This window comes from Carlito syrichta, unplaced genomic scaffold, assembly GCF_000164805.1.
Source record: "Carlito syrichta isolate Samal-C Ts95f unplaced genomic scaffold, Tarsius_syrichta-2.0.1 Scaffold166121, whole genome shotgun sequence".
Classification (NCBI taxonomy): domain Eukaryota; kingdom Metazoa; phylum Chordata; class Mammalia; order Primates; family Tarsiidae; genus Carlito; species Carlito syrichta.
In genome coordinates this window covers 21,062-35,341 of record NW_007110217.1, presented here as the reverse complement: position 1 = coordinate 35,341, position 14,280 = coordinate 21,062, and the positions used below count along the sequence as shown (strand labels likewise).

General features: G+C 36.9%; 1 protein-coding gene across 1 annotated transcript in view; it reads right to left on the bottom strand.

The window, feature by feature from the left end:
• Nucleotides 1-1,252: 1,252 nt before the first annotated feature.
• LOC103252527 (low affinity sodium-glucose cotransporter) overlaps nucleotides 1,253-14,280 on the bottom strand; it is a gene marked incomplete at its 5' end in the record, with an annotated part of 28,893 nt that continues 15,865 nt past the window's right edge. Inside the window, 4 exons of the mRNA XM_008051126.1 lie at nucleotides 1,253-1,500; nucleotides 3,706-3,808; nucleotides 10,199-10,414; nucleotides 11,080-11,248. Of these exons, the coding sequence (XP_008049317.1) occupies nucleotides 1,286-1,500; nucleotides 3,706-3,808; nucleotides 10,199-10,414; nucleotides 11,080-11,248 (703 nt within the window). The remainder of the gene's footprint in view (nucleotides 1,501-3,705; nucleotides 3,809-10,198; nucleotides 10,415-11,079; nucleotides 11,249-14,280) is intronic.

The window sequence follows — 14,280 nt, the reverse complement described above, 5'->3', positions numbered from 1 at the left end:
GGTGTGGGGAAAAGGGAACACTTCTACACTGTTGGTGGGAGTGTAAACTAGTGAAACCTCTGTGGAAAGCAGTGTGGTGATTCCTAAAAGCTCTAAAAATTGACCTTCCATATGACCCTGCAATCCCCCTACTGGGGATATACCCTGAAGAACACAAATCACTCTATAAAAAAGATACATGCACACGTATGTTTATTGCAGCGTTGTTCACAATAGCCAGAACCTGGAAACAACCATGGTGCCCATCAAAAGAGGACTGGATTAAAAAAATGTGGTACATATACACGATGGAATACTACGCAGCCACAAAAAAGAACAAAATCATGAATTTCGCAGCAACCTGGATGGAACTAGAGTCTATAATACTGAGCGTCCTCTCACAGAAACAAAGATCTGAATATCACATGTTCTCACTCATATAATGGACCTTTGACATCCAATGTAATACCATAATAAAATGACTGACGGTACTGGGAAACTATGGGGGGGAGGGGGATGAGATTAACAGTAGCAAATATCTGTCTGGGAGCGGGGAAACACCCCATATCAACAGGGTGCCTGAATGAAACACAATTGTATACCTAACCCTTAACTGTACTCCACAACTTCATAATAAAAAAATAAAAATAAAAAGAATAGAGGAATGTAAAAATCAATAAATGTAAAAATCATCTGGGGATGGGAAAATACCTCTTATCAACAGGGTGCCTGAATGAAATGTAATTGTACACCTAACCCTTAACTGTACCCCACAAAACCATAATAAAAAATACTGATTAATAAAAAAAAAGAAACACATCTAAACATATTTGACTGATACTCAGTTTTAAAATAGGCAAAACTAAGCTACTGTGTTGTAGAATACTTGTGTAAATGGTAAGGATATGAGTAAAATTAAGAAAATGATTACCACAAAGAAACCCAACAAACTTGTAATAGTTTGACAATGCATACATATATCAAATCATAACATTGTATACTTTAAATCTATACAATTTTTATTTGTTAATTATACCACAATAAAGCTGGAAAACATTATTTAGACCTATATATCTAGTTTAAGGACATCTAAGTTTACTTCACTCATATTATAAATTATCAATGCTTTTTTAATGACACAGAGAAACAACAAAAACAAAAAATCAAGTGTATAGTCATCTCATTAAATAAAATTACCAACTGTTTATCTCCCCTTTGCAATACAACAAACTATAAATTGAAATCAGTAAATTACTATTTGCTTAATTATTATAATTATTAATTAGTCTAGTGGCTCAGATAGAGTTCAGGCATAATAGCCGTGAACAAAGACCACCACGACCAGGAGGAGGATGGCATTGATGTTCACTATAGTCCTCCATAAGGGCCTCTCAGAGGTGTCTGTCAACTTCTTCTTCAGGGCTTCCTCCTCCTCCTTGGTCAGCTTGGGTTCTGTTGTCTGCAAACCGCAGAATAAGTCATAAGTCTTCTTGAGACATCCACGAGATTGCTCAGGATAATCTGAAACAAAAAAGATAAACAAAAGATCACAAAAGATGGGAAGTAGAAATCCTTGTCAGTATAGTACAGATGATTATAAAATAATTACAATCACTTGTGTCAGAGGAATCCCTGAGAGTAGATAAACTTGATCATATACAAATGTAAAACATTTGCACGGCATAAAGTTAAGTAAAAAAAGTAAAAATAAGGGATAAAATAGGGGAAATATTTGCATGTTATACTGCAAAAAGTTTAATATCCTTAATATATAATGGACTTCTAAAAATAGAGAAAAAAGCAACAATCCATGTATACACATCAGAGAGATGAAAAAAAACAGTTGAATGAAAGAGGCAAATGGTTTCTAAGCTCACTCAAAAAAGAGAAATTTGAACTAAAACTATACCGAGACACTAATTCTCATCTATCCGTGGCAACAATTCAATAGTTTCACAATATACTGTTAGTGATTTTGTGTGGAAACAGTCCTTCTTATGCATTGATGTGGGGAAAGTCAAATCCTATAGAAGGAAATCAGGAAGTAGACGGAAAAATTCCATAGACATTAATTCTTGGACCCATCAATCAAACTTCCTAAAACTTATCCAAAATGTATACTGGCAAAAATACAAAAAGGCTTATATGTAAGGCTATTTCAGCATTGAAAAATGTAAAACATATTCCTAAATTTAAGTGTTTATGAACCTAATGAAAGTAAGACTTTATTTTTAGGAATAAAATTAGTTTTAGAAATAAATGATAATGAAAATTATAAAAATTAAATCTGTGAGATACAACAAAAGTATTACTTTGAGGGAAATGTATGTGAGCTTAGTTATTTACATTAGAAAAGAAAAAATCAATTTTCTAAATTTTTTCTGGAAACCAGTGAAGTAATAACTAACTTAAATTGGAAAAGAGAAACAATAGAATAGACCCAAATAATATAAATGGAAGGGAACACAAATGAAAACAGAAAATAGTGAAATATAAAAGAAGGATAATAACAGAAATAACAGCCAAAAGTTGATTCTCTGAGAAAAGTAAACTAGACAAGTCTTTAGTAAGATTTATTAAGAAAAAAGAGAAATCACAAAAGTTATATTAAAAATTAAAAGGAAAACATAACTACAGAGGTGGCAGAGATGGATACTATGAATAACTTTATGCTAATATATTTTAAATGTGTACTAAATAAACACAGTCATATAAATTTATAATTTTCCAAAAATGATTAATGAAAAAATGGAAACTCTAAGTAGCTGGCCATTATATAAATTTAATCAGTAGTTAAGAAGTGCCCCTCTGTCTATCTCTCTCTCCCTCTCTCCATCCCTCCTTTTCTCTCCTACACACAGCCACAATGGTATTATTGGCAAAATCCAAATTTCAGTGAAGACACTATTTCAATCTTATGGAAACAAAACAAAGACATTTGAATGAAAAATGAGCTACTTTCTGATTCATTCTACAAGAGCACTATAATCCTAATACTCAAACCACAAAGACTAAATACCAAAAAATAAAATTATAAGTCAGTAGTCCTCAGGAGCACTGATACAAAAAAATCAAAAGGAGTAGAAGGCACTGACTCTTCCTTCTGATTGAAGAACCAAAACCAAAACAAAACAACTAGTGTAGAGTTTAAGACAACATATTGTGAAGTGCTAAACTTTATCAGTGGTTTTAAACACATTAGGCAAAGAGCCATGAAGATGGATGCTAGATAAATTTTCATGAAGGAAGTGAGACTGCAATTTAGTTTGAAAGAGCAGGCATTTTTTTCCCTCTTGGAATGGAGGTAGAAATACTCTAGTCAGTTTTGTGTATGCAGGGAAAAGTGAAAAAAACTGCCTGCCTGCAATGGAGGGTATACTGGAGAGAATAGTGAGAAATAAGGTTGGGGAGGAGGTGAGCTAGATGTTTAATCATAGTGAATCAAGACTGAACATTGAATATGTAACTAGGAACAGGAGACTAGAGTTTGTAACTGATTGTTCTCTCAGTAACTATGGATTGATGATGGGTAGACAGACCGATTGATGAACAGGTGGATGAATAGATGGATTTCATATGTTGTTTTGGTTGTTGGAAAGGTAAGATTTTAAGGTTTCAGTTTGCCACAATCTAACATGCTTTTGCAGAAGTTGAATTAGTGGCATTAAAAGAAAGCCACTGAACTGCGAGTTCTTACATGAAAACCAAATGTAGACCAGATATTACCTTCTTTAACACCATCAGCAGTTTCTTCTCGACTTTTCTCTTCTGCATCTAAATCAATACGTTCCTCTGTACTGTTCCGAAGAGACCAGCACAGGCGATACAGCTGAGGAGGGGCCATACACAAGTACATTAGTGAGGGGCAAATATTTATACTTTTGATTGTTATATGGCTTTAAAAAAAATCAAACTGTACAGGAGAATATAAATCACAAAAAAAAGGTCTCTACTACATTCATTCACCAAAACACAGTACCCATTTAAAATTATTTCTGTTTTTAATTCTTCTGGCTGTTATTCAGAATTCCAAATAGTATGCTTAAAACACTTACCTCTGGATTCATAATTTCAGAAAAGTTAAAGATTTGGCTAACCTACACTGTACTCCATTTCATTCATTTTCTTTATCCTCCAACTGTTATTAGCTACATCATTATTTCTTTCAGTTTGCCTAGTGGTTACTTTAATAACTTAAAAAAAAATCTTCTTAAGTTCCATTTCTGGATCCATCATGTTTAAATAGTATTTAGGCACTATTCATGAGTTCCAGTTGCAATTAATACCTTTATGTATCCCTCTTCCTAACCCACCTCCAAACTTCCGTCAGCTATACCAATATTTTAAACTTTTAAGCTTCACAGAAGTGTAATTGCTTTCTGTAAATATAATTAAGATTTCAATGCTCAGTTTGTGTGTTGTTTGAATAATTTGAAAATAAATGGCATTTAGGCTACTATGTACTTTATTTGTTGCTACAGATCCAAGACATACAATTTTACACAATAAATATAAACCAGCCCAGGCCGGACTTGGTGGCTCAGTCTGTAATCGCAGCACTTTGGAAGGCCAAGGCGAGTGGATTGTCTGAGTCTACGGGTTCGAGACCAGCCCAGGCAACTTGGCAAGACCTCATCTCTACAATAAAATAAAAAGTAGCCGGGCATGGTAGTGTGCGTCTGTAGTTCCGGCTACTTGGAAGGCTGAGGTGGAAGGATCACCAGAGCCCAGCAGGTTGAGGCTGCGGTGGCCAGGAGTGTGTCACTGTACTCCAGTCTGGGTGACAGAGTGAGACTCCAACTCAAAAAAATCCCAAATATATATATACCAGCCCTAAGGAAAGCGCTCCAATACCAACGCTAAGGAAATTGCTGCAAGTATCAATGGGTTTTAAAATTTCGAATCCAGCGTATTCTCAAAATTGTGTCTCATTTTAATTTGCCCATGACTTTCCTGTACAGTTTTGCTAGGATTTGTAATTGACTTTTAATTTTCTTGACATAACAAATATATGCTTTCACCTCTTCACTAAGATTCCTAATTGTAGCTTCACAAGCTCTTACTCATGGCATTTCTTATATTAAATCCACTTTGTTCAAATTCTCTCCTTGGGACTCCTTAAATTTCTGTTTAATGTGGACCAAGTACTTTCTAGTTTTGCTAAAGACCTATCATCCTAGGATATCTTATTTCTTAACTGTTAGGTTAGGTACACAACATTTTACATGACTTTCTTTGAAATAACTACTGATATTTATTAGTCCATTTTGAAAGTTCAAAACTTGCAATATACTAACGAAACATACACATAAGTTAGAGAAATGGTCTCACTGTCCTTCAGACAAAAAATTTTTTAAAATAAATAATAAATTATGGTTATTTCTATTGAAAGAAAATAATTTAATATTTATATTTCTTTGAAAACTATTATATGTTTTCTAGTATTCTTTCAATAAATTCTCAATATCAGCATAAATATTTAGTTATGAGTTTTGATGACATGTCTTTGGTAAAGTAATTGGAACTGCTCTGTGCTTCAGCCCAGTCACACATAATCTACTGGTCAATCCTCAAGGAAATATATAATTAAACATTGCTTCAAAAAAGGAGTGATAAATGCAAAAGACATAAAAGTTATACATGTTAGCAATGAATTCAAATAACATTAGTATATAAGCAGTATTTGCATTTTGAGAATGATTAATATTTGTTGGATTCCTATAGTGTCCTGCCTGCTCCTTGAGATAACCTCTTCTTGAAAATTTCAGGTGCATGATGAAATATTACACAGCCACAAAAAGGACAAAATCATGAACTTCACAGAAACCTGGATGAACTTAGAGTCTGTAATACTGAGTGATGTATCACAGCAACAAATAACTGAGTATCACATGTTCTCACTCATAAGTGGACCTTGAAAAATTATCACAATACTATAAGAAAAGGATTGGCAGCAGCGGGAAACTGCTGGGAGGTGGGGAGGGATGGCGGGACTGGCAGTAGTGGGAATCTGCCAGGGTAGGGGGGGCACATTTCATCAAGGGTACCTGAATAATCAACATTTGTATACCTAACTCTGAACTGTACCCCACATCTTTAAAATAAAAAAAATTAAAAGAGAGGAAAAAAAAAGAAAATTTCAGGTGTGTATGTTTTAAGAATTTTTCTGTGTTTAGATAAACATTTATATCCTATATGTATTTTATTTTAGAAAGTGCCATTTATATATTATGCACAATACTATACTATTTATTATTCTGCGCATTTTTTACTTGACCATATTATGAACACTTTTCAAAGCAAATAAAATTACCTCTTGTTTTTTTTTTTTTTTGAGTTGGAGTCTCACTCTGTCGCCCAGACTGGAGTGCAGTTGGCTGCTCCCGGCCACTGCAGCCTCGACCTACTGGGCTCCAGCGATCCTATCGCCTCAGCCTTCCAAGTAGCCGGAATTACAGGCATGCTCTACCACGCCCGGCTGATTTTTTGATTTATTGTAGAGATGAGGTCTCGCTGCCCAGGTGAGTCTCGAACCCGCGGGCTCAGGCAATTCACTCAGCCTCCCAAAGGCGTAGGATTACAGGCTGAGCCACTGAGCCCGGCCTGTTTTTTAAAAATTATCCCTTGGTGGTTTTAATTTTTTTATTAAGTTTTAAAAGCAATCAAGAGTATTTTATTTGTTTTTTAGACACACACACAAAAAGGATTCCCACTCTTTTATTTAGTACCTGTGCAATCTTAGGCCTCTAATTCAGTTTTCTAATTTGTAAAATTATAGCATTGTTACCTCTGTTGACAGATCTTGAAACTTGCAAAAGAAAAAAATTATTTATTTTTTGAGACAGGGTCTCACTCTGTCACCCAGGCTGGAGTGCAGTGGCACAACTTTGGGTTGCTGCAACCTCTAATTCCTGGGCTCAAGCAATCCTTCTGCCTCAGCCTCCCAAGTTGCTGGGACTACAGGTATGTACTACCACACATGTCTAATTTTTTATTTTTTGTAAAGACGAGTTCTCACCATGATGTCCAGGTTGGTTTTGAACTCCTGGGCTCCAGGGATTCTCCCACCTTAGCCTCCCAAAGTGTTAGGATTACAGGCATTAGTCACCATGCCCAGCCTTTTGCTTCTGGAGTGCAGTGGCATAATTACCACTCACCACAGCCTTGACCTCCTGGGCTTAGGTGATTCTCCTTCCTCGGCCTCCAGAGAATCTGGGACTACAAGTGCATGCCTGGCTAATTTAAAAAATTTTTTTGTAGAGGTGAGGTCTCACTATGTTGCCTAGGCTGATTTCGAAATCCTGGCTCAAGCGAGAAACTTCTTGACTCAAGCAATCCTCTCACCTTGGCTTCCCAGATTGCTGGGATTAGAAGCATTAGCCACTGTGCCCAGACAAAACAATTTGTTCTAAAACACTGAAGCACTGTCTATAACAAAAAATCAGTGGTCCCCAACATTTTTGGCATCAGGGAGCGGTGTTGTGGAAGGCAATTTTTTCATAGGCAGGGGTGGGATGGGGTAGGGGGGAATCATCAGGCATTAGATTTTCCTAAGGAACATGCAACCTAGATCCTTTGCATGTGCAGTTCACAATAAGGTTTGTGCTCCTGTAAGAATCTAATGCCCTCACTGATCTGACAGAAGGCAAAGCTGCCCACCTCCATCTCCCCCTCCCACAACTCATCTCCTGCTTTGCTGCACAGTTCCTAATTTAACTTGGCCTAGGGGTTAGGGACCTCTGACTTAGATTATGAGTAACAAAAACTGATTCATCTTTATTTATGTCAAGATTTGTAAATACCATACGTCCCCTATACACAAACCTTCAAGCTGAGAACTTTCAAAGATGCAAACATACATTTCGATGTCCAATTATATACGTTAGTTCACGTGTCTGGTGTACATGTTCATGTGCATGCATCCTGTACAAGTGGCTGTGCTTTTATGTACTTTACTGTACAGTACTGTATTTTTTTTTAAGTTGGAGTCTCACTCTGTCACCCAGGCCACAACCTCAACTTGCTGGGCTTGGCGATCTTTCTGCCTCAGCCTTCCAAGTAGCCAGAACTACAGGTGCCAGCTACCAAGCCTGGCTAATTATTTATTTATTTATTATAGAGACGAGGTCTCGCCAAGTTGCCCGGACTGGTCTCAAACCCATGGGTTCAGGCAATCCACTCACCTCCCAAAGTTCTGGGACTGCAGGCCTAGGTGCCAAGCCCAGTCTTTTTATGTATTAGTTATATGAAATGTATTATAAACCTATACAGTACAGTACTACATAGCCAAATGTGTTAGTTTGGTACCTAGGCTAACTTTGTTAGACTTACGAACAAATTGGACTTACAAACGTGCTCTCAGAATGGAACTCGTTCATATGTAAGAGACTTATTGTATAAATAAAGATGAGTTGAGTCTAAGAATTTTTACCTAGCTCTAGAAACTGATACCCTCAAGCCCAAATAGCTAATAAAAAAGTTAAGATAGTGATCTATTTTACATGGCCCTAGAAACTGGCATTCTCGAGCCCTGACTGCGGCCCATAGATTGGCAGACAATTGCTGAGGGTTCTGGTACTGTAATATCAATTCTGTTACAGTTCTTTCTCCAAGTGAGCGGGCTGCTTGCATGGCTCTTACACCACCTTCTTCTTCCATCAGTTGACAGTTTACAAGTGTCACAAGTTTCCTTTGCTTTGGACGGCTCAGTGCACTCTGGCTCAAACTAGCTACACTTTTACCTCCACTTAGCAGTTTTAAGTAGAGTGCTAAATCCTCAATACATTTCTTTGCAACCTCATAGTGTATATTCTCACCTAGATTACTTAACTTTATTGACTGATGATCTGGTATGTTCTTACTTTAATATGTAGTGCATGATGTACAGAATTTCATCTTCTTCCTCACCTGGGCTCCCATAACTGGAGAAGTGCTAAGTTGACAGGAAGCACATCAATGTCTATATTGATGGCAGTCTGGTCAAAAGGACAAGCTTTTCGATGAAATTTATTCAAGCAGGTTTTGCAAACAGTGTGTGAACAACCTAAACTGATGGATTTGTGCATATTCTCATCAAATTCATTATAGCAGATTGGACAGGACAGAAATTCTGTCCCTTGAGCTGCCTGCACAGGCATTGAGGAAGCTGGATGCTTGGGTTAGCAGTCTAGCAGATCATTATTTTGTTGTGTAGTGTTTTGCAAGCTGAAGGGGCCCGGGTGGGGTCGCTAAGGGCCGCTCCCGGGAGCCCCGCGATGGCATGGCTTGGCGACAGAGGCGCCTAGTCTCGCCGGGGCAGAGCTCGGCAGCGGTTTGACTATCTCAAACTCCATCGGGAGCTACAGGGACAGCCCTGTTGGCGGCGGTGAAGGCCGCGAAGGGGCCTCCTTCTCCTCCTCCCTCTGCCTCCCCCTCACCACCACCTTACCTCAAGTTTTTAACCAGCTGCACAATAGTCAGTGCACTATTATTGTGTACTTATTACCTTCATGATGAAACTTGAATTTTTCCAATTTTTGTCTATTTGAAAACTTTTGCAGAAAAAATACTTATATGTTTTTACCACTTGCACAAGTATTTCTATATAAAAAGTTCTTAAAAATGGGATTTTTGAGTCATAAGGTATGAGAATTTTAAAATCGATAAATTGTCCTCTTACAAATTATAAATTTATACACTCACCAAACAATTCTGGACTGTGGGCATTTCCCTATCTTCTCACCAGCGCTAGGCAGTGTTCATATTAAATGTTGGCTGTTTTGAAAGGTAGAAAATGCATCTCACTGTTTTTCATTTCCTGTTCCCCAGTAGCATGTGTCTCCCCTCCCTCTCAGTCTCTGTGCCAATGTTTCTATTGTGTATGAAATTCTACTCTCCCCAAACAGAGACAGTCCAGATGACAGCTCTGCTGTGAAATCTTTCCCAGTCTCTTAGGCAACACTAATTATTCTCTTCCTAGTATTCTATAACAATGGTGTAAATTTACCTTCCAACTACATTGTTAAGTTTTTAAAATATGACACCAATTTCCTAACCCCTTGGTTCCTAATTCACTGGTGGTTTGCATATACTAGGTGCAAATTATTGTTTATTTGAATGACTGAATGATAATGTTTTAGGTCACTCTAGTGATGCAACAAATACATTGCCTGGAATCTGTACAGTAGCAACAGCTTTAGAAGGCAAAGAAGCATATTATCTCTTACTCATCATTACTCACATGTACATCAGGAATGGGTTTGGTTAAGAGGGAAATTCCCAGGATGGCCAGTATGGACCCAAAAAAGAGAATGATGGCAAAGTACAGGTAGTGTACTCCACAGATAATCTTGGGACAGTCACTGGCAGCCAAGCAACTCCCTGTTCCATAGACAAACTCTGCAATTATTCGAATAAGGCCCATCACAAGTCCAATGATTAGACCCCAGAACGCTCCCTACAGAAAACAAGAACAAAATTGAAGTGTTTAGTAAAGTTGAGAAGCTATTCAAGTAAGTCATAATTCTTCTGCCTGCTTTCTCAACTAAAGACCAACAACTGGCTAACATTGAGCACAGGGTTACCAAAGCAGAGAAAGTTATGAATGTGTATAACCGTGGGATGTTGTTGAAATACCACTACATTGCTGATTCACCAATTCCAGGTCACTACTGTCTACACTGCCCCAAACTAGTTTTCTTTGACTCTTAGTTTATAGATAGATTAAAAAATTTGCAATTTATTTTTTAGAATAAACAGAACTAAGAATTATGTTACACAATTTGAAGAGTTGATGTTAGGTAGTTTTGAGCATTCTATTAAGCTCTTGACAATTGAAAGTATTTACTTTCTCTGAGAAGTTAATCAGATGGAAACATGTACCTCAGCACTGTGCATGTATATACATAATGTTCTGTAAGAAATAGAAAGACTTTACTGTGAATGTGCACTATATTTTTATATTTAAGTAAGGATCAGGAATTGTGGCTGATCTCAGCTGAAATTGAGATGTGCCATGATTTTACAAATAGGATAGAAAAAAGAATAACATTTTGACACCCTTAGTGAAGGAAACAAGTTTTCTCACTTGAGCAAGGGATATGTTTTCCAGTTTTCACTTACCTGTTCATTGACTCTTTTACAGATGATAGCAAGCAGGAAGACAGCTGCAATTGGAGGCCCAAGATAACTAGAAATTGATTCTGTGTAATGAATTAGTTGTCCACTTTGAGATACCTGTACCAGTGGGACCCACATGATACCAGTGACAGTCAATAGAAGAACAAATAGTCTGGTAAGACAACAGAATGATTTAAATATTAAACAAAAGCATCATATGCACTTTCATTGTACTTTAGTTCTCGAATTGATCCTTGTTGCCATTTGTTGGTTTTCCAAACAAAATCAAGTTCCTTGACCTTGCATAAAACCATGCCATGCTTAATGGTTACCTGTTAGTAAAATGCTGATAAAGCAATTGCTTGTCTACAAATAACTTCATCTATGAGATTAAAATTCACAAACAGTTCAAATGTTAGCAATTGAATAATCATTATCTAATACAATGTATGTAATATGCCAATTGGAAATAAAAACCACACTATTTCTATTAATTAGTAATCATTTATATGATAAAGCAGACTTCCAGTTTTGTCTTTTATGTAGCTTGTGGGAAACTGTCAGTTTTCACAGGTTAGAATTAAAATAGCCTCTATCCCAGAATGTTCAGTGACTTGGCAAAAAATTCTAATTTGTGTCTTTAACTACTTGAATACTCTGGCAGGTAGAAATAATTAATTAAAATATTGGTGAGTAAACTTGTTAGAGGTTTCTGGGGTTCAGGGAGCATGACTTATTCACCTTTCTAAATCCAGTATTCTCTGTGTTGTGTGAATAAGTGAACAAACATAATTTACTAGACTGTGCATAAAAGGTCAACATGTCTCTTGGTTCACATGAAATAGAGAAGGAATGATGCAGTTAAGGGAGGAACAGACATTTGGGTGGGAAACTGAGGCACAAATGTCTCAATTAAACTGCAAAATCTCTGCACCCTTGCAACAACTAAATGTGATAAACTGTTGAAAGTCTTAACACACTAAACATGCGCAGACGAATGAAGCTGGACCCCTTTCTCTCATCATGTAAAAAAATTAACTCAAGATGGATTAATGACTTAAATGTAAAATCTCAAATTATAAAAATTCTAGAAGAAAGCATAAGAAACACACCTAGGCAATGAATTCATTACCAAGACCTCAAAAACAAAAGCAGCAAAAGACAAAATTGGCAAAAGGAACCTAATAAAACTCATGAGCTTCTGTACAGCATAAGAAATCATCAATTGAGTTAACAGGCAACCTACAGAATGGGAGAAAATATTTGCAAACTGTGCATCCAACAAGGGTCTAATATTCAGAATCTACAAAGAACTCAAACAAATCAACAGGAGAAAAACTAATAACTCCATTAAAAAGTGGGCAAAGGACATAAATAGCCACTTCTCAAAGAAAGTCATGCAAGTGGCCAACAGACATATGAAAAAATGTTCAACATCACAGATCACCAGAGAAATGCAAATCAAAACTGCAATCAGATACCATCTGACACCAGTCAGGATGGCTTTTATTAGAAAGTAGAAAGACAAGAGATGTTGACAAGGATGTGAACAAAAGGGAACAATCCTGCACTGTTGGTGAGAATACAAGCTAGTCAAACCCCCGTGGAAATCAGTTTGGAGATTTCTCAAAGAACACTTGACCAGCAATCCCACTACTGGGTATATATTTAAATTACTCTACTAAAAAGACACCTACATGTGCATGCTTATTGCAGCACTATCCATAATAGCAAAAACATGGAACAATCCTAGGTGCCCATAATAGATGAACTCAATAAGGAAAATGTGGCACATATGCATGATGGGATATTATGCAACTATAAAAAAGAACAAAATCATGTCCTTTGCAGAAACATGGATGCAGTTAGAGACCATCATTCTGAGTGAATTATCACAGAAATGGAAAATGTAATATTATGTGTTCTCTACATAAGTGGGAACTAAACACTGCATGCACACGGGCACAAGGATGGGAACAACAAACACTGGGGCACTCCTAAAGTGGAAGAGGGAAAGGGGATAAGGACTCAATGTCCACCATGTCCACCACCTGGGTGACAGGCTCAATGGAAGCCCAACCATCATGCGATATTCTTATGTAACAAACCTGAAAATGTATTCCCCGAATCAAAACAGGAAAAAAAAAAAAAAGAAAGGAACATGCCTTATTGCTAAGGAAAAAAAAAAAAAAGCCTTAGCACAATAGCTAGAACAAAAATTAGGATTCAATAAATAACCAAAGTAAAGATTTAATAATGGCTCTCCTCCTCATTGTTCTATCATTAGAAATCAAGGCTTGTGACTCCCAGCTCACTCAACTTCAATCATTTTCTATCACATGCAGAATAAAATCCAGGTGTCCATATGTGCTTAAATGGCCACCCTTTTGACCTTGTTGTTGTTGTTTTTTAACCACTCTCCCACTTGCTCCTCATGGACCAGCCTCACTCCTGGCTCTCCTCAAACACATCACATCCTTGACTGTGGATGAATGCAGCCCTCACTGTTCTTTCCCCACATTCTGGTAGGGTTCTCAAATGCTATCTTCTTAGGAGGGCTCTCTGAGCATCTATAATGAATTGCTGTCATTCTTTCATCCTACTTTGTCTTCCTAGCACTTCTGGCCACCTGATGTAGCACATCTTTATTCATTGTTTTTTTCTCCCACAAAGGCACATAGTCTATGGAGTAGGAATATTAAAAATATATACTGTATGTGTATATACATACATATACACAGTATGTATGCAGATGTATATAAATGCACTTTAAGCATGTTTTCATTACAGAAAATATACATAAAAACATTACCAAAATTTGGAAATTATAAAAGGATAAATGATGCATCTGTTACTTTACCACTTTAACCACATTTAGAATTATTATTCCCTTATGAACACAGATGCAAAAATCCTCAACAAGATTCCAGCAAATCAGATCCCAAAAAACATCTCAAAAGTCATCCACCATGACCAAGTAGGCTTCAACCCCAGGATGCAGGGCTGGTTCAACATTCACAAGACCATAAATGTAATTAAACACATCAACAGATGTAAAACAAGAACCACATGGTTATCTCATTAGATGCAGAATAGCTTTTGATAAAATCCAGCATCCCTTCTTGATAAAAACCCTCAAACACATAGGTATAGAAGGAATATACCTCAAAATAGTAAGTGCCATCTATGATAAACCCACAGCTA